Raw genomic sequence first — 24,945 nt, 5'->3', positions numbered from 1 at the left:
ATTTCTCATAATGTGATATTAACATTCTCATAATATGCGCCTGCAGTCAGTAATACTTTAGACTGGCTTCATTCTCTTTTTTAAGTGGTACACTTCAAGTATGGGAAGAAACATTACTTTTAAGGCTACTGACTCGAGTTGTCTGCTGTTCTTCCTACCATTTACAGTCCTGAAGACGATGGATTGACTGTGTGTGATGCTAAGCTTTTGTGCGGATGCTTGCAGAACTCTGCCATACTGTCTGATCTAGTTTAAACTGTCTTCTTGAACACCAACATAGTGAACTGGTAAACTGATCTGAGAATATCCTACTTTATTTTCTGATGTTCCGAGTCAGACTAATGTTCTTGTTCATGATATTGATGTAGGTCAAGAGCCTGCCCATTAAACAGTTTCCTTATAGAGTGAGTCCTGCTAAAAATGAAGTTATGAGAGCTGAAGTTGAGTATTTACTCCAGAATAGTTTTGCAACACCTAGTGAAAGTCCTTGATGCTTGTTAGTCCCAAAACCAGATTTAAACTTTTGTTTTGCACAGGCTATCGCAACGTGAATAGCTGTTTTTTTTTTTTTTTCCATTGGCCCGCTTAGCAGAACAGACTCTGTCCACACAAACTTCTAAGTATGTGACCACGTTTGATCTTTTGAAAGGCTACTGGCAAGTTTTTTTTTTTTTAACACCTAGAACTTCAGAAATTTCTGCCTTTGTATTGCCCTGTAACTTCCTGCAGTATTCTGTTCTCACCATTGGGATGCAAAATGCACCGACAACATTCCCGAGGATGATGCATGAGGTACTGGCTAACATTCCAAATAGTGCAGCATACCGGGATGACATAGTTATCTACTCTGAGTGGCTAGACCCAGTACGTCCCACCACGGAATTGTGTTGTGTATGCCTTTTTGTTTGTCTACTTTGTTTCTGCTCTCCTAAAATGAGTATCAACAGTTGATGCTAATCAGCCCTCCTGACTATCTCCCTCTTCTGATTTGCTGTTGTGGCCATGTGTAAGGTATTTTAGTTGTGTGTTTCGAGACTATCGAAAGGGAGATTTGGTGCACTGCTTATTAATTGGATGTTCATTTTATTCATGAGTTTATTTCTTGTTTTAAAGGGTTAATTCACCCAAAAATTCTGTCATTAATTACTCACCTTCATGTCGTTCCACAGCCGTAAGACCTTCGTTCATCTTCAGAACACAAATTAAGATATTTTTGATGAAATCTGAGAGGTATGTAACTCGTCCATAGACAGCAATTTAACCAACACTTTCAAGGTCTAGAAAGGGATTAAAGACATTGTTAAAACAGTCGACGTGACTGCAGTGGTTCAACCTTAATTTTATTGATGAGAATACTTTTTGTGCACAAAAACAAAACAAAAATAATGACTTTATTCAACAATGTCTTCTCTTCCCTGTCGTTATCCTTATGCAGTTAACGCAGTAAGCATAGTGAAGGCTTCTGTGTTTGCATCTGAATGCCGGCTCAGCATTGGCTAAAGCTGATCATGTGACGAATGCATGTGATACTGATGCAGGAGCCAGCCAATAATGAGTCGCCGTTCTGACGTGGAACCTGGAAGTGCTGGACGTAAACAACGTATGAGAATGACACAGAAGAGAAGATAGTGTCGTATAAAGTCATTATTTTTTTGTTTTTGTGCACAAAGTATTCTCATCGCTTCATAAATTTTAGGTTGAACCACTGCAGTCACATCGACTGTTTTAACAATGTCTTTAGTACCTTTCTGGACCTTGAAAGTGTTGATTATATTGCTGTCTATGGACGAGTCATATACCTCTCAGATTTTATCAAAAATATCTTAATTTGTGTTCCAAAGATGAACGAAGGTCTTACGGCTGTGGAACGACATGAAGGTGAATAATAAATGACAGAATTTACATTTTTGGGTGAACTAGGCCTAACCATTAAATGAGTTCCATTTAAATTTAAGGAAGTTGTAGGGAGGTGGGTGCCATTCGTTTAATTTATTTAGTTTCCTTAACTTTTATTTTACAACTGTTCCTCCTCCTCTTCCCTAGACAAGGAAGGGTATAACAGTGACATAATCAAAATGGTATTTCACATGAATGCACCCACATGATAACGGCACCATCATAATTCCACTGAAAGATCTCTTGTGTGTCATTCCATACATGCATATCTCCTAACCCACCTCTTGTATATGAGTTTCAAGTGAAATTTGAGTTTATTCCGCAAAACTATGCAGATATTCCTCCCCAATCAGCACATAAATGTGAAAAAGTGCAGATTCTGCATGGACTACTTATCACTTATGCATGAGGAGGAAACGAGCTCATGGCGTCCGTCCAGTGGACAGTTTTGCTGTAGACCCTGTGGATCTAGACAGTCTATAGGAACAGATTGTTTAGTAAGAAGCCCTTGTAATATTTACCATCTGTATTGTCGATCTGAAGGCTAACTTATGCCATGGGATGTAGTATTAAATATGTCTGCTAATTCCATTTCTATTGAAATAGAAATGTAGAGTTGTGCATTTTCTGGTCTTTCTTGGAAGTATGGTGAAATCTCCTGAGAACTGCTGATGAAGGCACATATTTTGAGAGCTTTACAAGAAATCTCAGTGGATGCATTTGAAGGAACACATGAGCGCTCAAATAGAAACCAGAAAGAACAAGAATGTTTTACAAAATGTGGTTAAGACATGCAATCTTCTGTCCTGCATCAATGATTCATGAGGACACAGAGGAGTAATCGTAAACAGCAGAATTTAAGTCATGTTTTTGTAGATTCATCTACAGTCCAATCAGTAATGTAGGTTAACACCTACTCTAAATGTTTCCTGTTTGTTGTGAGTAACATTTAGGGTCTGTGTTGGTATTTACTCCTACATAGTAGTGTTTCTTTGACATCTATTTTGAGTTCTGTTGCACCACATGCATTATTTAGTCCAGATGAAATCCCTTCAAATGCACAGTGTTCAATCAGAATTGATGTAGTGAAGGCTTGCACGTCAAGACACATGAATTTGCTTTGTTTTCACTGATTAAAGTTTGATCCCCATCTCTGTCAGATGGTTTGAATGTAGTTGGTGTGAAACAGCCTGGAGGACTCATTCCGGATACACAGCACCTAAGTTTCATGCTTGGACTTCTGATATCTGTAGCTTCAGGCACATTTTAGCTGTAGCGCTGCATAACTAAAGATTATGGAAATCCAGAGCAAGACTCTGAAACCTTTACAGCGTTTATGCTAAGCAGCTCATGACTTGACATTGAAGCCACTTCAAAGGCTCTGATAGCATCACAGCAGCTAGTGTGCAGTTCATTTGGGAATTCTGAAAAGCCTGAGACTGGAATATATAAGCTGTGTCCATCCAACATTTTTATACTTTCAGTATGATGGATCTGGTCCAGCTCTAAAACACTGTAAAATATACAAATTCCTTATTCAATTCTGATTCAAAAGCTCTTGATTCCAGTTATGTTTCAATTCTGATTATTTGGGTATATTTCTGTTCCATTAGGTATATTTTCATATCCATGTTTTCTTACATAGGAAAGTAAATCAGTCTCTGCTAATGCTGAAATTATATTGGACAGTAGGGCCAGTGTTGTCAATTTCTTTCAGCTGAAAGTAGCTAAAATGGGTCACTAAATGTCGCTAGATGACGTCATACTGGTGAGTCCACTGGTCTATATTAATTAAATATAGATCAGTTGGTGAGTCACAGAATCTAGATCGTTTTTCCAAGAAGTTGCTAGATTTGTCACTAGGCTTTTGAAAAAAATCTCAAAAGGGACGAGGAAGTCACTAAATCTAGTGACAAAATAGCTAAATTGTCAGCACTGAGTAGGGCTGGGTGATGCATTGAATATCTATACCTTTGCTGACAATATAAATTTTAGGGAAAATAGTGAATATCGTGATAATGTTAAGTTTAGCTTATGTGTGATCTGTGATGAAGACTGTCAAAGGTTTTTTTCATTAGTTTTTGCAGCATTGTAGCCAATCAGACATGTCTGTTGAGTGCATGGATGCAGTGGCCAATCAGACGTGTTGGAGTTGGTGCGAATCCACTCAATACCCCTCTCCAAGTGCTGAAGTTTTGAATCCGCGCGCTCACTGAGTGTGTTCTATGCTCAGAAATTCTTTCATTAAAGGTGCCCTAGAATAAAAAAATTATTTACCTTGGCATAGTTAAATAACAAGAGTTCAGTACATGGAAAAGACATACAGTGAGTCTCAAACTCCATTGTTTCCTCCTTCTTATATAAATCTCATTTGTTTAAAAGACCTCCGAAGAACAGGCGAATCTCAACATAACATAGACTGTTACGTAACAGTCGGGATCATTAATATGTACGACCCCAATATTTGCATATGCCAACTCATGTTCAAAGCATTACACAAGGGCAGGACGTCTGGATGTGCACAGCTGAATCATCAGACTAGGTAAGCAAGCAAGCAAGAACAATAGCGAAAAATGGCAGATGGAGCAATAATAACTGACATGATTCATGATATTTTTAGTGATATTTGTAAACTGTCTTTCTAAATGTTTCGTTAGCATGTTGTTAATGTACTGTTAAATGTGGTTAAAGTTACCATCGTTTCTTACTGTATTTACGGAGACAAGACTGTCGTTATTTTCATTATTAAAAACACTTGCAGTCTGTATAATTCATAAAACAACTTCATTCTTTATAAATCTCTCCAACAGTGTAGCATTAGCCATTAGCCACGGAGCATATAGCCTCAAACTCATTCAGAATCAAATGTAAACATCCAAATTAATACAATACTCACATGATCCGACGCATGCATGCAGTATGCATGACGAACATCTTGTAAAGATCCATTTGAGGGTTATATTAACTGTGTAAACTTTGTTTATGCACCGTTTAAGGCAAGCGCAAGCTCCGGGGGCGGGGCGCGTGAGCATTTAAAGGGGCTGCAACCTGAATCGGCGCATTTCTAATTATGCCCCAAAATAGGCAGTTAAAAAAAATGGATTAAAAAAAATCTATGGGGTATTTTGAGCTGAAACTTCACAGACATATTCAGGGGACACCTTAGACTTATATTACATCTTGTAAAAAAACGTTTGATGGCACCTTTAAAGCTAATGCTGCTAGTGACGCACTACAAATTTTCTAGATTCACAGACACATTAAAATGTGGCTTTGAATCAGAAAATGTGATGATTGACAGTGATAACCAAAAGTTGTTGTACAACAACCACAACTTTTTGCTGAAAAAATGCGCTTTTTTTTTCATTTTTTATATTGGCACATTTTAGTAAATATGACTAGTGTTCATTTTGCAGTATTTTATCCAGATCATGTCTTTTTCATGGGGGGCATGAAAAATTTCTAGAGCAATTTGTATGCACTATATAGACAAAAGTACACTCAAAAAAATGAATTGTTGGATTTACTTAAAAAAGAAGTGTCAAGTGGTTCCACGCAACTGTATTGTACAAATAACAATTTAGTTGAATGAACAAAAGAAATTCAAGTAAAGCTGACTAAATTTCTTTGAGTAAATACAAATCATTTGAGTGTCACTGTTACATAATATTTATGTGCAGTTTACTTAATTATGTTATGTTGATTACGTAAGGTGAACCATTTATTAACTTAATTTACCTTATTAAATGAACTATTTTCTCTACAAAGTGCACTCATAAAATAACTCATTGAACAAACTCAATTGAATCGAGAGCAGGAAACATGCATACATGAGTGTGCACAGCCTAAACACAGGCGACACTCTTCTGCATAATGGTAACCACAAAATTCAAAAACATTACAGAAACTACTCTAAATGTCCAACATAACTGAACATTAAACACTAACATAAACTAACAACATCTTTCCCTTTACTGAAAAACACATAAAATAACACTTTAATCCCTAAATTTACTCTCCTAATGCAGTCCCTTGCAAAGCATGCTGGGAACTATGGATCCACTGCCCAGTTAGTTATGTCAACATTAATTTGTGCGTTTCACTCAGCAATGTTAAGTTGACTGAACAAACACTTACTAAGTAAAGCAGACAATACTCATTATTAGTAGAAACAACTCAGTTAAATTACGTTCATGTAGTTACATGAGTTTTTTAAGTAATGTGAACAAGGGTGGTTTGAGTGAAACTAACAACAGTGAAAGTTCATTTTTTTGAGTGTATTGTACTTGGTGATGTGAGGCTTGCATGAACCTGGCCATGGAAACCCATTCCATTCATTTAAGTATTCTTTAAATGAATCAGCACATGAGTCTTTTGTTTTAGGAAGAACACCGAAGGACACTCACTCTTCAGGCACATAGTGACCAAACCTGTCTTGTCTTAACAGTGTGTGACACTCCACTTAGCCAAATCCCCACTGATTTAGGACGCTGTGCTTTAGGGGGATGGGTGCACCAGCATGAGTAATGAGATCGCTCTGTGTGATCTGCCCAGTCAATGGAGTGTTATTCTCTAAGGAACGCTTAACCCCATTCACATCGATCAACAATCACAGGTCATTACTTATTCTATATGTTATGCAACTAAAGTCTGCTTCTTCGCATCAGGGAGCCCTGGGATAGATTTCGATGAGTCATGTGGCTTATTTTTTGTTTGTTTGCAGTATGTCTGTATAGACCCGTGAGAGCATAAGCTCAGAATAGAGACCGTCTAACAGACTGAGCTTTCGTTAATACAGCATTGCAGTGATATCGGCCCACCAAAAGCCTCAGCTGTGGGACCATTGATTGATCTGTCCTCGGGTCACATCTTGTCTTAGAGCCCACAATCACAGTATAACTATTGTCGGAGATGTCTCTTGTATGGTTGAATGTATCTGACCTTATAAACCTCACTGCTGCCCACTTTTGCTTTTATTTTCAAGTTTTATTGACATTTCTACAGTTGTAATACCATAGTATTCTTTGGAGAACCTTACAGTATCATTTAAATACCGTGGTATATTATTATGATAATGAAACAGTAACATAGAATATAATAGCCAAAGTATATGTTGCTTTAAAAAATATATTGGTTTTGCATTTATATAGCAAAATATCAAACCAAGACTCATTTATTTCAAAGAAAAATGCCAACAGTACATAAGTCAAAACGGTTAAAAATAAGTTTAATAGTTTAAGTTATAAAACAACAGATACAGCATCAAAAATGACACTTTCTGGTTATCAAATATTAGCCAAAGTGTTCACTCTGGCGGGACACCTGTTCTTGAGCAGAACTGACTTCATACATCTACTAAAATGACTTTAGACCAGTTAATTAAAAGTTTGTTCTGAGAAAAGCTCAAGCACTTATTTAAAGATGACATTGGTTTGAGATCTTCTTTCTAGTGCACTGAGATTCAGACATAGTTTCCAAAATTGTCCAGATAATTTTTTGGGGCCACTGATACCAGCACTATTTTTTTGGATGGGTATTCCTTGATATTTGTCTCTGATCAGTTATGACTGAGCAAATATGAACCTCTGCTTCTTACAAACTCATTGCAGTTTTGTTTTCGTTTAAACGCATAAGTAGCACTATAATTTGATTTAATGCAAAAACAACATGAGCAAATATATCACCGTCTAGTCATTCATGACCTGCTATGAGAGATTAGACTGTGTATTTGTGTATTTAGTTACTTTGTTCCTGCAGATTATCCACCAGATTTGCAGTGTAGTAGGAATGCTGGGAACTCCACTGAGACCTCTCTAATGGGTCACATGACCGTGGCCTCCGGGGGAATGGCGAGGTGACATCTGCTTCCTGATCTGCACATTCGTGCCGCAACACGCCCCGGCTGAACACGACAACGCATGGAAACGCATAAAAACAACACACCATGCATCAGTTTAACACAAGTAACTAATATTGAGCTAGTTTAAGAGATTGTCACTCGATTCAACTCAAGTGACTTCGTTCCTGCGTAGTGCTTCAGCGACAATAGGTCCTTCACATACACGTTTTTGTGAAATCTTTATACTTAGACTTTGGCCCGTACATGAAGCAAACGATAAGACTGGCAAACGCATGGAATGCGTCTTAAATGTAAGCGGGCCTGCGGGCCTGTCCTGTGGTGAATAGCTCTTTGTTTAGCCGCAGAACCCCCTTAAACGGGGTGGCTGCTGATTGTAGCTGCCATTGAATGCTTTACAATGAGTTGGGTGACATACTTGAGCGAGAGAGGGTGGGGAATGGGAATGAGTTGGATTGAAAGCCCCATCGGCAGGTTGTGCTGTTGTGCCACCTGGTGGTGAGGCAACATGTTTAAGTCTGATGTGCTGATGGTCATCTATATCTCTGGTTCAGATGGTGCAGATGGTCCGCTGCTGGGAGTATATTTCTGTAAATGGCCTCAGTGGGTTTGTGGGGCAGCGAGTGTTTGTGACCTGATTCTCTAGCCGGTCAAAGCTGTTAGCCCAATTGATTCGTTTTCATCTCTATTCTCCCAGCTCTGTTGTAGTAGCCCAAAAGTCTGAGTCAGTGGCGTGTTGAGTTTCTCAGAGTGATATTCATCATCTGACCACTCTGATGTGCACAAAAGCCACAGACAAGCATTTTGTTAGTTGTTAACTGTTCAAATGAATAAGTAAGCATGTAGTCATTTAGATTATGCTAACTTTTAGGGATCCCCCCCATGGAGCCAAAGGGCTGTTTGTCTTATTCACGGGCTGGCCTTCATGAGGCTTGAACCAGCAACTTTCTGGTTATGAGCCATATAGAACCCAATAATGCTTGTAACTCATCGCCCTGAAATAGTACTACACTCTTTCCTATTTCCAACCCATAAAATGTCCATATTACTGATGTGTCTGTAAGAATTTACAGTTTTTAAAAGACTTTTTAAAAAGTTTCTTACACTCACCAAGGCTGCATTTATTTGATCAAAAATGCATTAAAAACAGTAATATTGTGAAATATTATTAAAATTTTAAAAACTGTTTTCTGTTTGAATATATTTTAAGATGTAATTTATTTATTCCTGTGATCAAAGCTGAATTTTTATCATCATTACTCCAGTCTTCAGTGTCACATGATCCTTCAGAAATCATACTAATATGATGATTTGATCCTCAAGAAACATTTATTATTGTCATCTTTGTTGAAAAAAAAATTGTGCTGCTTAATGTTTTTGTGGAAACCATGATTTTTCAGGATTTTTTGATAAATAAAAAGTTCAAAAGAACTGCATTTATTTGATTGAATATTTTACATATGCATTTAAAAGTATTACTTTCTTTACAAAAAAAAAAAAAAAAAATCTTACTCGCCCCAAACTTTTGAATGGTTGTTACATATTTGTTGTATTTCTAGTAGCTGGATGACGGTTATCACTATGATGACTGAATTTTCCTTTTTTTGGGTGGTCTATTTCTTCAAGTACCTCTAGTTGGGATTGACTGATGTATATCAGTATCCTGAATGATCTGTTATTATTCACTATTATTTAATGGGTCATTTCATGTGTGTTCGGTTGTGTTATCTTCTGCTGGCTGTGTGCAGGGTTTGAGAAATTACTGACCTATTCCTCAGGGTTACCACGGCTCTACTGAAGGTCTCAATTCCCCTGTCCCCTCCTCCTTATGCTTCTCTTTCTTTGTATCCTTACAGCGCTGGCATTGCTGTTGGTTTCTACGGGAACGGTGAGACCTGTGATGGCGTGAATCGACTGACTTACTCACTCCGTCATGCCAACCGCACCGTGTCAGGAGTGCAGAGACTGGTGAGGCACTGATGCACGCTGGGTTATGTTCACATGGTGCTCTATCCCTCCAAAACACACCAGAGCTTGACATTCTCACTGACATACTCACAGCTGTTACACTGTGTGATCCTTAGCTCACGAGAAAAGAGCTTACAGAGCAAATGTGTTTGTGTGTCTGTAGGTGTCAGAAAGTACATCAGCTCAGAGCCAGACTGTGGATGAGAATCTTCAGCTACTAAAGGACCAGTATGCAAAGCATACAGACTACCTGTCCATCATACAGAAACTGCAGGATCAGCGGAGTGAGCTGGTTCGTCAGATGGCTGACATTCCTTTTTGGAACAATCTCAGCATCTCCTTGGAGGATCTGGCAACCCAGATTGAACTATATGACTGGTACAGGTACGTACATTCATATCTGTCACAGAAAGAGGTCAGTGAAAGAAATATGTAGGGATGTCACACTTACTTTAGTACCAAGTCCACACTAAAATAATAATTAAAAACATACAGATTTCAGTATCTGAGTGCAAATATTTATACATTTATTTCTTTTTAAGGAAAATAGCTTCTTTTTTTTTTAATAAAAACAATCAAAATAAGACACTTACTAAAAAAGATTAAAGGGTTAGTTCACCCAAAAATGAAAATTATGTCATTAATGACTCACCCTCATGTCGTTTCAAACCCGTAAGACCTTCGTTCATCTTCAGAACACAGTTTAAGATATTTTAGATTTAGTCCGAGAGCTTTCTGTCCCTCCATTGAAAATGTATGTACGGTATACTGTCCATGTCCAGAAAGGTAATAAAAACATCATCAAAGTAGTCCATGTGACATCAGTGGGTTAGTTAGAAGTTTTTGAAGCATCGAAAATACATTTTGGTCCAAAAATAACAAAAACTACGACTTTATTCAGCATTGTCTTCTCTACCGCTGCTGCTGCTGCTTCTTCTACGGTGGTTGGCATCCAGCTTATTGGTGCATTACCGCCCCCTTCTGCTCCAGACAGTTACGTAATTAGGACATCCGCGACATGCACACCTGCACACCTACGCACCATTTTAAAAAATATAGCAATACCAAAATACAAACAATGTAGAATAGCTTGAATACAGCGTGCGTCTCCCTCAGACTGTAAACGAAGCTCGGGCGCACCGGATAACACGTCATCAGCGTCACTGTCCGGAGCAGAAGGGGGTGGTAATGCACCAATAAGCTGGATGCCAACCGCCGTAGAAGAAGCAGCAGCAGCATCACTGTGGATTGAAAGCGGATATACACAGACCCGGAAGAGAAGACAATGCTGAATAAAGTCGTAGTTTTTGTTATTTTTGGACCAAAATGTATTTTAGATGCTTCAAAAACTTCTAACTAACCCACTGATGGACACATGGACTACTTTGATGATGTTTTTATTACCTTTCTGGACATGGACAGTATACCGTACATACATTTTCAATGGAGGGACAGAAAGCTCTCGGACTAAATCTAAAATATCTTAAACTGTGTTCCGAAGATGAACGGAGGTCTTACGGGTTTGGAACGACATGAGGGTGAGTCATTAATGACATAATTTTCATTTTTGGGTCAACTAACCCTTTAAATATGTTATTTGTTTACCTGCATGTCATGTGACCATTAACCGGCATCAGAGAACTGTGAACATATGAATGTGTTGCTATTGAAGTATTAACTTAAAATCTCAAATACTGACTTAAAATATTTTCAGTATTCATGAAATATTAAAAGGAGTTCAACTCCTCAAAAAAATTGAGGAATTCCTTATCTTGGTAACTGAAATTTTGGTGTGACAACCCTGAAACACATTATGAAGTGTATGTTTCATTTGTGTAAAACCTTTTTAACATCCAAAAAAAGAAAAAAGCTCTCAAAAGATTTCTCTGTCTCACAGAAGTTGTTAACAGTGCACTCTCAGAGAAAATAAAAATTAGTATTCTGTGCACTCGCTGCCTCTTTCCACCTTTTGTCGACCATTTACGTTTCTCAGTGAAAGAAATTGCCATGGGGTCTGTTAGTTTGCCTAAAAACAGTCAAATAAGTTTCATTCTAGGCTTCCATAACAGGATAATCCCATGAAACCAAACATTTTTGGAATTGATTTACAAAATTTACATTTTCTGTATGTAAATGGTGATTGCTTTTACAATAGTTTCCACCTTTATGCCATCTAGCAACAACCCGTATCCTCGTGATGGAAAGTTTGCACAAATAAAAAATGTAAAAATCTTATTCACTAGGGCATGTACATTTTAAATAGACACAATTTAGGCTATGTTTTCAGGTGTATATATAAGTGTATATACTACTGTTCAAAAGTTTGGGGTCTGTCACCAAGGCTGTATTTATTTAATAAAAATACAGTAAAACAATAAAATATTATTAGTTTAAAGTAATTGTTTTCTATTTATTTTAATGTCATTTGACAAAGCTGAATTTTCAGCATTGTTACTCCAGTCTTCAGTGTCACATGATCCTTCAGAAATCATTCTGATATGATGATTTACAAGAAACATTTCTTCTTATCAGTGTTGAAAACAGTTGTGCTGCTTAATATTTTTATGGAAACAGTGATGCATTTTTTAGGATTGTTTAATGAAAGTTCAAAGGAACAGCATTTATTTGAAATAAAAATCTATCGTAACATTATAAATTATAAATTGAATGCATCCTTGCTGAATGAAGGATGTGGTAGTGTATTTCGTATATTTAAATGTATAAGAGACAACTGATCTGTTAGTGTTAGTGACATGAACGCTGTAGAATTTGCTGCGGTTGAAATGTATTATGTTAATGTGTTGTCATCATTAGGTGGCTGGGATACCTGGGTCTGCTGCTGTTTGATGTGCTTATTTGCCTGCTGGTGCTCTTCGGTCTCATCCGCAACTCCAAAGGAACTCTGATTGGGTAAGACGGTTCATATGGATGTGTCTTTGGGTCATGAGTTGGTACACCAGGGAAAATAAAGCTTCAGTGCTTATAGAAACTAGCAAATGGCCAGCAATATTTGATCCGCTCCGGTTTCTGACTCACAAAGGTTTTTCAACTGTCAGGAAGGCATTCACTCAATGACACTCCATGAGGCTGTGATGAATGATTTCTGCCTCTCAGTAAAAGCAGTTACACCTGATTTATGAAGTGTTAGTTATTCTCTTCTGTTAAACTCCAACAAAGAATGTATAATGTCTCTTTCGCTCTGATTCCCCCCCTCTGGGAAGTTTAATTCCGAGACGCTGCAGAAAAACAGAAGAACAAACAGCGTGATAATCTCAAACATAGCACAAAACTGAGTCACTTTAGCTCTGTTCCAAAACCACTCTATATAAAGTACCTCGCCACACAACCTCATGTAAAGTGCTAAGAGGCTTGACTCACCAATAGAGTTTGATGTTAGCATGCTGTTAAGCTAACAACGCAATTGAGTGCAACCACTTTTTCAGCTGCCTTGGCTCCAGATGTATCTTTCCCATAGGGATTTTCAAAACACTTTGTTAAAGAGTTATAAGCCCTGAATCAAAGCAAACAGCTATGAGGTTAATCACATTGCAAACTATAATTTGAATCAAAGTACTTGAAAATCAGACAAACTGCCTCATTAAGCATTGTGAATGACATGATCAATTTAAAAATAATGGATATAAGTTTATTGCATAATATGCATATACACACAAAAAAATAAGTATTTTGCGTGCATAGGGAGACTGACTCGTTTGTCCCAGCGCTTCATGGGAGTTTTGCTTGTCCTGATAGGTGTAGATTTCTTTAGTTTCTCACCAGGATTTCTGCTCTTAAAGGATTAGTTCACTTTCAAATTAAAATTACCCCGTGATTTACTCACTCTCAAGCCATCCTTGGTGTATATGACTTACTTCTTTCTGATGAACACAATCAGAGTTATATTAATAAATATCCTGACGCATCTGAGCTTTATAATGGCAGTGAACGAGGCCAACGAGTTTGAAGCTCAAGAAAGTGCATCCATCCATCATAAACGTACTCCACACGGCTCCGGCTAATAAAGGCCTTCTGAAGCGAAGTGATGCATTTGTGTAAGAAAAATATCCATATTATTTACTTTATATTAAGTTATAAAGTAAAATATCTAGCATCCACCAGACCACCTTCTGTATTCAACTTATGAAAAAAGTGTAACTGAAGCTAGATATTTTACTTTATAACTTGTTAAATATGGATTTTTTTTTTTTTTCTTTTTCTTACACAAAATTCACAACACAAAATTAATTTCCCTATGGAGGTAATTCAATTTAAATTTGGAACCCGGCTGTTGCACGCTATACTATACTCTACTATACTATAATATAATATAGGCTCTCCATAACATACTGTGAACATTATAGAGAGTCTTATCTCTGGATGGACACTTTATGTTGCATGTTTGGTTGTTGTGGGTACACCGGAGTACCTCAGGTGCGTGTTGTTGGACCAATCATGTTCTGTCATTTAGTAGATTGTGCACAACTCTTCCACCAGCCCTGCCAAAAAACATAGGGCCATTGTGTCTCTTTGGCCATCGTTATCCTGCCGTGTCTTATAGGAGGGAGCAGTGCATTGTTTCCCTCAGGCTAGAGCTCACATTAAAGCCCGGCGTCTCTATCCTGTAGCTGGCTCGCCGATTTCCTCTGGCTTGTCTTGCTCATCATATGTTCAGACATTTAATATTTTGCATTTACATTAAAAAAGCCGTTTGGCTTGAGGACGTGTCAGAAGGTAAATGTCAAGATATTGATTTGCTTAGTATTAAAAGTTGCTACTGCTAAAATCATGAAATCTTCAGGTTGATATAGTTCATTCCTGACTCGAGGCATTGCATGATACCATGATGCTTTCCTACGCTTTGATTTGGCCTTAATTTAAAGGTTCAGGTGGAGCCATAATGTTTATTAATGTACATTAATTAAATCACAAAATCTATTTGATTGTCTTTTTTTCCTCTAGAAGACAACTTTAGAGTTTTTATACTGCAAACTGTCATTTTTGTCTTGTTTTCCATTAAAATATATAAACATCCATAAGATAAATGTACCTGAGGCAGAATATTTAAGATATTAAAATATATTAACGTTTTAGTTAAGTATATTAATACAATTAAATAAAAATATAATATACTATTTATTTAATTCTATTAATATTTAATATTTAATTGTATAATATATTATTATTATTTGCAGTCTGCTGTTCTGCAATGTGAAATATGCTCAGATATGACTGTTAGATGTGAAGATGAGCAGATGTTTTGGTGAAGTTTGTTTTACACAAATATGATACTCATAACAACATGGATGATTGCAATAAATGTGTGTTTATTACTTGATGGTTTTGACACTGTTGCCTCTATCATTTTACCACCATTAAATTTGGGAAATTGTAGTGGGATAAAGGGTTTTCCCCAGCAGAGACACCCCTTTGAGGGGTTTCCAACCATTTAAACGATCACACTATGTATAAACTGTATATGATGGTGGTTCAGATAATCATTATCTTTGTTCTCTCAGGGTGTGTTTTCTGGGTGTGTTGGCGCTGGTAATCAGCTGGAGCTCACTGGGTCTGGAACTGACTGTCTCCTCGGTGAGTGTCTCCATGGCAACACTGCTCCACACAGAGGCAGGGCAGTATTGTAGTGATGCGTCCTCTTATGATCTCTCCTGCACATGCTCAAATTATATCTCTGCAATTACCTAAAGCAGCCAGTAATAGCTTATCTCTGTCATTAGCAGCCTGTTTAGCGCAGTTATACCTGCTTTAAAGGGGCAATATCATTTGTAGATGTACTCTAATACTCACAATGCAAATCTCTCTCCCCAGTCCACCCGGGACATGTATACAAATTGCCATGATTGTGAGTGACGTCAGAACCATGAGCAGATCAACAACCGACCACCTATGTTTACATTTCAACTCATATTTATTATTAAGCAAATTATCAGGGAGATCAGATTGACCTGACCCTGATTATATGCATTTTTTATGGGGATTTAGAGATGTTTCTTGCTGGTGCAAAATACAGTGAAACAGAATTCAGGGATCTCAGTCCCCCTGTAGTCCCCCAAAATTACATATTTAAATGTTTTTCCTGTGAAAAAAAATATTAATGCCTTAAAATAGCTTGAATGTAACTCTGCACCCTTGCCTCATTTAATATACACGGATCTGTGAATATGATAATTAGCCCCGCCTCCACTCACTTGGACGAGCTCAGAGATCCACTCGGTGAACTTATTGAGGTAAACGCTGCACAATGGTATCGCTCTTTACAACGCTGGACACATAACGGTAATTAATATGATGAGCTAGTTTCGCTTGACTATGTTATCAAACAGCTAATAATGTGTTGCTAATGTTACACAAACCATGTTCATATTCACGAGTCAGACAGCTGATTTCTAACAATCAGTATCCTTAGAAACGCTTTGAATAACTCAGAACGTCGGTGGAGAAAGGCATATAGTTCATCATTACGTCGTAATAAACATCATACCCTTGCTATATTGCTAAATCTTCCTGATTTTTCATTTCAGCTGAAAAATATAGCGGGATAACCTTCTTTTGAGACTCCCTTGTGCGGTCAGTTAATGATATGCTAAAGTCCACCGGCACTTTGACGTGATTGGTTATAAGGTAGTTTGTGACGTCAGAAACACCAACGATTTCAAACCGCGGGTTTGAGACTGTCTATGGTTTACTGCAGTTTTAAGGAGAAAATACTCAGCAGTGGTGTTGACCAATGAATTTGCATATGGTTTGTCTTAGAGCGTGTTAAAAACACCAGATAGACCTATGAACAACTTAAACTTGATATTCACCACAGGGGAACTTTAAAGTTAGACTATTTTTAACGTGACACGCCATAATAAAAATGCACAATTCTTAACCAACCAAGCTGTCAGGATGCTAATTAAATCACTTTCGCTAAAAACACTACCATTCAAAAGTTTGAGGTCAGTAAGATGGTTTTGAATGTTTTTCTTATGCTGAATTTGATCAAAAATACAGTAAAAACGATAATATTGTGAAATTTTTTACAATTAAAAATAATGTTCCTTTTATTATATATATTCAGATTTTTTAGCATCATTACTCCAGTCTTCATTCAGTCTCAAATGATCCTTCAGAAAACATTCTGATATGATTTGCTGCTCAAGAAATATTTATCAATATTTTTGCGGAAATCGCGATTTTTTTTTTTTTTTTTTTTTTTTTTAAAGAAAGTTTAAAAGAAAAATAGAAATGTGTCAGTTTTGATTAATTTAATGAATAAAATGAATCTGTAGAAAATGCAATTAATGGTCCTGAAAAACATTTCTGAACTTCAGGGAAAAACAACCTGCTATAAAGTGTAAAATAAAGTCATTTAATGTTCATTGTTTGTTTTCTCTCTCGTTTTAGGGCTTCAGTGACTTCTGTGCGGCACCTGACATGTACATTAATGAGGTGTCAGAGCAGCACACACTTATCAAGAAAGGTATGTTTTATTTCACTCCAGTTTTCTTTGAAATCACACAGATATTACCATTTTCTCTTTTTCTTTCTTCCACCTCCTGCTGACTTGAGTAAGACGCTTAATCCAGCAGGCGTTATTGTGAATCACTCGCGAGTCTGTCTGAATTTAGACTGTCCTACACCTCCTGACGGAGGAGTGTGTTCTCTGAGGAATGAACAGTCACACAGGCTTTCATTTCCTGTTGGCTCAGAGAGGAAGCGTTCCATCTGACTTTCTATTCCTTACTTGATCAGCATTACTCAACACAGCAGTTCCTCTTCAAAGTGACCTTAATATCCACACGAGGCTGGATGCCCTCAGTAAATCGGAGGGCAGAGATGACTGTGTGGGTGTTTTCCCCCCAGCCTGTGTTTGTTTTGCGTGTCCGAGCCTTCCTCTTTGGGTGGCCGGAGCGAGAACATGCATTCTGTTCAAGCCTAATCGAAGTGGCCTCAGGGTACGGCCCATTGGAAACTGGTCTTTCTATGACTTATTTCCTGGAAAGGAAGCATTTTCACTGGCTTGAACATGTCAATCCTATTTAAGAGGACCTGTTATGCTTCTTTACGTTTTCAACTTTCAGTTGATGAATGACCTCTCAGTGAATGACCCCTAGCATTGGTGTAATTTTGAATGCATGTGGAACCCTATATGCTTTAGTGTAGCATAAGCAGGTTCGATATGTCAACTTTGGCCTCTGTTATGATTAATCAATTTGTTGGTCAGCTGTGAAGAGAAGACTTAAGGCAAAGAGAACTTCTGGAGAAGGTGAGAGATAAGAGGAGAGGAAGAGAAAACCGCTGAAGGATGGGGATGATAAACCATGTGATTCTCAGCTTCACACACCCATGAAATTGTGTGTCTTCTGGGCTCTATTCTTATCTTTGTTCTTCCTCTCTTCAGTCTTTATCTCATTTGCTCTAAATAACTCCTTAAAGGGATAGTTCACCCAAAATTGAACATTGTGCCATTATTTACTCACCCTGATATAATTTCAATTTGTATTTTTTTTTTTTTTTTTTTTCTGTTTCTGTTTTACCCAGACTTTTTCTGTCTAACCCGGTTCATAGTGACCATGTGCAGGAAAGCTCCAAAAATGACAATAAATAAACAAATAAAATCATAAGTGCTCCAAGTTTTTTGAAGCAGTATTGTTGTAAATTAAAACTAAAACCATTAAAAATTGTTTTGGTAAATTGAAATAAAGCTGAAAGAAAATAATTTGATAGTTAGATAAATATTGGATGGAAAAACTTGAATGTTTAATGGCAGCTAAATAATGTTTAATTAAAAAAAAAAAACACGTTTAAAATAAGGGTGCATTTACACGACAGTGATGTACTAAAAACAAAAGTTTTTCCTTTGCATTTTTTTGCGTACAGACAACAACGTTGTCAAAACAATCCCCGTTTACATTGATCCACAAAAACGATTAATAATGCTGTATTATTCATGCCAGGCCAGTAGTTGGCGATGTCACTTTGTAAAGAAACACCGTGCGCCTATAGACTGAACAGGTAATATGCATGCGCATGACGTCACTGTTTTCACACATTCACTTTTTTTGTAGTTTATTGAAACGATAGCGGTGTCGTTTTCAAAAACTGGAACTTTGAAACCCGTTTTCAAATGAAAATGAATGGCCATAACCAATAAATGTTTTGTTTTTAGTGTTGTTTAAACAGCCCTTTAGACTGAATGCTTTTGCTACTTCAATATGTAAATCACCAATGTTATTATTGGCTAACCAACTAATTCACATTGTCGTTCAGAAGGGCGTCACAATGTTTATCCACATCGCATCTATGTGACGTTCACTCAATGTAGATTTCAAACCCAGAAGATGAAAATAGTCCAAACGTACCTCTACTTTTGATGGGGAAAGCATTTAATATAATCCTATAATTGTCTTCCGTTATGTACACCATTTACTCATCTGATAACGTCTCAGAGGAATGTTAAATTTTATGATCGTCATTGAAGAAGCAGTGAAACCCTTCATAAATAAGATCTGTCAGTGCTTTGGCATGTTTCCTGCCTCGCGTGAATCAGGATCTTTTACACCCTGCAGTCATCGCAGCGTGAGTGGGATTTAAATCTCAGCCTCCTCTCGGATCGTCTTTGGAAGTCGCTCCATTGTCTTTGTTTCATAAAGAAACTCAATATTGCATCCAATTACTGGAGGTCATTCACACATGACATGTAAGACTATGGGGCCCTGGCACTCAGACTGAATACTATTACAACCTATAAATCCAGCCATGAACTACACTTCCACACTATAAACTTCAGACTTTTGTATACAGCCATCCATGGATATAATTGAGAGGCCACTTTATTCCCCTCATCATTGCCATAATTATACCATTTTTATGGCAATCAGGGAGGTCGGTTGTATTGGACGGGAGAATTGGCTTGTTCATATGCAGGTTTTACAGGCACCACTGCTGGCACTTATCCCTGTGACTGCTGCCATGTGCGTGTCCACGTGTGTCATGATAGTGATGAAAGCATCACTCCTCCTCAACAAACCCACTGCTATGACGCATGTGTCTGTTTTTAATTCGCATCCACGCAACCTGCTGCAAGCTGCGCATGAAGATGGCCCAAGTCTCCATCTGCGTTGGCGTGTGGAGGTTTGTGAGAGGACTGTGAGAATTAGTATTTCCTGTGCAGAAATAGAAAGTGTTTAAAAAAAACCCCCCAAAAAAAACCCTGCAGTCTGGATCTTTATTGCATGTTCACTACTGCTCATAAAATAAAATTATTAAGCAGCACAGCTGTTTTCTACATTGATCATTAGAAATGTTAGCATACAGTTTCCATATTATGGGAATCAAACCCATGACCTTGATGTTACTACCGTCAAGCTGCACTGTTTGAGGTACTAACCCTAGCACTGCTTTTAATTAGGTATTCAGGTCTCTTTTTTTTTTTTTTCTCTCTCTCTCAATCCTCCTAAAAATCAGCACTCTTCAAACATGATTGTGATTTCTCTTCGCATTTGCTGAAAGTAAAAGCTGCATTAAGCTATGCTGTCTGCTGTTAGAAGCTTTACTCCTTTTTTTACCATCCCAACACTTTCCATTCTAGTTATATTATAAATGATCATATAAACCAAATATGTTGTGTAACCATTACTGATACACATTTACTGGCAATCATATGCAATTATTAATGTCCAGTTATTGAGTGAGATTTGAACTTGCAACCTCTTGCCCCTAAGGCAAGAGTTATTCCTGAGCAGACTGAAAGCCTATACAGTCTTATTCCTTTATTAAATATGTTGGCTATTGTTTTATTGTTTTCAGCTACCAATAAGAGTGTTCTCAGCTTAATTTGAACACATTTTAGCATGTCTAAATCCATTGAACAGATTTTCCTCTGATATTATTTATTGATTCATTTACATTGACGGGGAAATTCTCCTCTGCAGACGAGAAATTCGATGTTAGGCTTATCTTGGGCGAGTGAGGCAGTCGTGGACTGAATCTAAAGTAGCTTGTGGTTGGAAATATAGCTGTTCAGATACCTGACATGGCTGCTGTGGGCTATCTGAGGTCAGCAAATGATAGTGTATCAGTGTGAGAGTTCATCTGCTTAGGGCGGATGTGAAACGGAAAGAAATGTGAAAAGATTTTTAGCATGTCGCAGGTTTGTTATGACTTACAGTGCTTGTGGAATAAAGTCACCGTGAAATCAAATTTGACTATTCTGAATAATCATTATTTATTTTTATTATTTTTTTTTTTTAATTCATGTGCCCTCATAATCTTTAATCAAAATAACTTCCCCTCCCTCTTGCATCGACAACTTTTCTCTGATGACATGTTTACTGGTGCGAGGGCGGGACAACCTGTCACTCATATGAGATCGACCAATAGCAAACCACAACATCCAACCATACAATCAATTCCCCATGGACAAAATCAAGTCCAGTCCTACATTTTGTCTTGTTTGATATGTTGTTTCTATCAGATATATGACACAATAGGGAAGTAAAAGACTATCGCATCTTCCATTGCATGTCAAATTTTAATAATAAATTTGTAGAGGCAAGCAATTGGAAAAACACGGCCATGAGTGGGTCTTCATCTAGATGTTAAATGCTTTTTCTTTCATGTCATGGCTCTTGACCGAACACCTCTCTCTGTCTCTCTCTCTCTTCACAGATATCCTGCAGTATTACCTCACATGTAACGTGGGTCAGGTCAACCCCTTCCAACAGGTAACCCTAGCTTCCTATGTCAGTTTAATTATTTGATTCAGATTTTCTCTATTAACTGAATCTCTCACCTTCAAACCTCTGAGAGATACACATTTGGCATATTAGGCACATTCCCAATGCAAAGGCTTTTGCGAACAGTCAAATTAAACACCTTTATGGATTCCTCTTTTGGCTAAACTCTTAACAAACATTACATGTATGGTTCATGGAAAAGGTAATCCCAGAATGCATTTGCAATGAGGTTAGCGAAACTGTCAAAGATAGTGACAATTTCACTAACTGACAATTTATTAATTTTTTTCTATTCCTAAAGTTTCAATAAAGAAAGTTTGATTAATTTTTTTTCATAATGTTCAAATATTGAGCTGTTTAGCAACATGCTAACATGCTTCTGTTACTGGGGGTATTTTTCTGGGATTTTCTTATCCGTAAATGATATACACTACTGTTTACAGTCAGTAAGATTTTTTTTTAATGTTCTCTTATGCTCACCAAGGCTGCATTTGATCAAAAATACAGTAAAAAAAACAGTATTATTCTAAAATATAAACTAAAATATCTACTTTTTCTGTTCCCAGAGTGCATTTGCAATGAAGTTAGCAAAACTGTCAAAGATAGTGACAATTTCACTAACTGACAATTTTTTTTATTTTTTTCTATTCTTAAAGTTTCAATAAAGACAGTTTGATTTAATTTTTTTTCATAATGTTCAAATATAGAGCTGTTTAGCAACATGCTAACATGCTTCTGTTATTTATCAATATTTTAAATTGCCTTTTATTCTATATTTTTTATATATTTTACAGTTTTCATTATAATTCTAGTTTTAGTTTAATGTGCTTTTGTCATTTTTATTAGTTTTTGTTTTTTATAAATGTATCTATTTAACCAACTTATTTTTATGTCAGTTTTAGTAATTTGTTAAATTTTGTAAATTTTATGTTTTTCATCTGATATTTATATTTTAATTGATTTCAGCTTTAATTCAGTTGCTGAAAACTATTTTTAATTTTAGATTTTAACAATCCCAACGCTGATGCTCTGGGAGAGTTAACTCAGTCCTGTGCACTTGAGGTGTGAGGGACCATTAATAATCTCGTTGTTTCTGTAAAGAGTTTGATTTCATTGTGGTAAGGATGCTGCCGGAGAAGGTAGTTTCCTGTGTAAACAACAGACAGCGAGGCATCTCACTGGTCTTTGGAAGACAGCCAGTCTTCTCCTCCTCACACTCCATTACAGGGGAAGTGCCGCCCCCTGCTTTGTTTGTCCCTGTACATTAGCATTCTCCTCGTTGCGAGAGGCTCGATGGAAATGTGTGTTCCTTTGGCTTCCTGCCTCTCCCTTTAGTTAATGGAGTCCGTCTCCAAGTCTTTATTCGACTAATGCATGTGCATAATTCAAACAAATCACAGCTCTTAACTGATCACGATTGATGGACTATGTCAGTGACAGCTCCATTGTCTTGATGTCATTTAATTTGAATGAAGGGTAATACCCATATGGAGATTGAACGCTGTACTTTGTCAGCTGATGCCCATGCAGCATACAGATGAACTCAGCCTGTTTCACATCTGAGACAGCAAATAATTGACAGTAAAAAACAGTATTATGCTAAAATATAAACTAAAATATCTACTTTTTTCTGTTTTAATATATATCAAAATATATTTATTCTTGTGATAGCAAAGCTGAATTTTCTGATTCGTTATTGAAACCATGATGCATTTTCTGGATTTATTAGAAAGTTCTGAAGAACATAATTTATTTAAAATTGTAAAGATGTATAATGTTACAAAAGACTTCTGTCACTTTGCTTAATAGAAGTAGTAATTTCTGTTAAAGAAACCTCAAATTTTGAACTGTGGTGTATACACTGCTGCCTTACACTTTGTTTTGGTCAAATTCTATCTTCTAAGGGAGCATAATTTTGAAATGATGTTGGAACAGCATTTGTGTAATTATTGTTTTTCATAATTCCTGCTTTGAACTAGGGATGTCACAGGTGGGAAACTTTCACACGGGTAAATACACTTCCAACAACACTGGTATTACTGATAACACTGGGGGCGCACTCGCTTTTCACCTTCGCTTTTCGAATTTGCGATCATGTGTACTCTGTGTATAGGCCTATAATTTGTGGGCATCAGGGAGCCGCTATCAATATGGTATTGAAATCACTTTTGAATGTGCTCTCACTTTTAACTTTCGCTTCTGAATTCGCTATCATGCGTGCTCTGTGTAAAGGGAGCGGCGGTACTGACTGCACATAAGATATTTGTCAATGACCAAATCCTCCGCCATCGTCTTGTCAGTCATCTCTCCTTACTCTCGTCATGTGATGAGTGAAATCTGACTCCTGCTGCACTGTGCTGAGACTCTGCAGCTCGTGCTGTATGGAGCAGCGAAGACGCTTTCAATTTATAATTACAGCATTGTTTGTCTATCTGAACTAAATGGTTTTTAATTTCATAAAAAAGCAAAATGACATGCTGACGGTGGGCAAGTAATGTAATGGGTGTACAGCTGAACACTGTGAGACATTGTAACACCGACTACTGCAGCAAGCCTACTTTAAGCTTGTACTAGCTGCTGCCTGTTGTCTTCAGAAGTTAGTTTCTACCACTGTTGTCCGCAAGTAACTCTGTATTCAGAGGTCTCCTGTGCGCTCTGTAAGGAAGGACATGTTGTACTTTCACTGCTTCTTTCTCAGTGAATGTCAGCAAATGTTGTAGCCTATGATTGTAGAACTGTTGACAGACAAAGCTGACACAGTGGCCATTTCGCATCTCAAATATTCATGTTATCAAGACCTCTGCTCTTGAAATACTCTGTGACACTTTAAAATGTCCTTAATGGCAGGGTACAACAGCCTGTACTGACTTTTGCGGCTGGGTGTAAATGCACTGTTGCATTATGCAAGCAGCTCTGACTTCTGCTGCAGTTCTAACAGTGAAGTGCATTTCTGAGGAAATACTTCTACACTGGGAAGGAAGTGGCAGTTGTGCAACCCAGTTTGTATTACCGGTCTAGCTCTTAACATAGCATTTCTTTTTGTCTTTTAGAAACAACTACGATCAAACAATAACAACAGCTGATTAATAATGTTATAGTTTCATTTATTATGCTTGAGAACTTGAAGTGGTCCAACTGAACTTTTCCAAAATAATTTGCATCACTTTTGTGGCACTTTTATTAACAGAAAGAATAAAACAAAAGAACAAAGGTTTGGAATAAAATAATAATAATAATAATAATAATAATAATAATTATGTGGGCAGCAAAGATGCCTTAAATTGATCAAAAATGGCAGTAAAGAAATTTGTTGCAAAATATTTCTATTTTAAATAAATGCTTTTCTTTTGAACTTTCTAGTCATCAAAGAAACCTGAAAAACAATCATTTTCCACAAAAATATTAAGCAGCACAACTGTTTTCAATTGATAATAATAGTATAATAAGAAGAAATTTTTTTTTTATTTTATAGTTAGCTTTTCA

General features: G+C 37.1%; 1 protein-coding gene across 1 annotated transcript in view; it reads left to right on the top strand.

Annotated features, from left to right (window-relative positions):
- ttyh3a (tweety family member 3a) overlaps nucleotides 1–24,945 on the top strand; it is a 70,274-nt gene that overhangs the window by 23,721 nt on the left and 21,608 nt on the right. Inside the window, exons 3-8 of the mRNA XM_048192735.1 lie at nucleotides 9,610–9,721; nucleotides 9,885–10,105; nucleotides 12,536–12,631; nucleotides 15,238–15,310; nucleotides 17,129–17,204; nucleotides 21,395–21,450. Coding sequence (XP_048048692.1) covers nucleotides 9,610–9,721; nucleotides 9,885–10,105; nucleotides 12,536–12,631; nucleotides 15,238–15,310; nucleotides 17,129–17,204; nucleotides 21,395–21,450 — 634 coding nt within the window. The remainder of the gene's footprint in view (nucleotides 1–9,609; nucleotides 9,722–9,884; nucleotides 10,106–12,535; nucleotides 12,632–15,237; nucleotides 15,311–17,128; nucleotides 17,205–21,394; nucleotides 21,451–24,945) is intronic.

This window comes from Megalobrama amblycephala, linkage group LG1, assembly GCF_018812025.1.
Source record: "Megalobrama amblycephala isolate DHTTF-2021 linkage group LG1, ASM1881202v1, whole genome shotgun sequence".
Classification (NCBI taxonomy): domain Eukaryota; kingdom Metazoa; phylum Chordata; class Actinopteri; order Cypriniformes; family Xenocyprididae; genus Megalobrama; species Megalobrama amblycephala.
The sequence above is the reverse complement of the archived record's forward strand: the minus strand, read 5'-3'. Positions and strand labels throughout refer to the sequence as shown.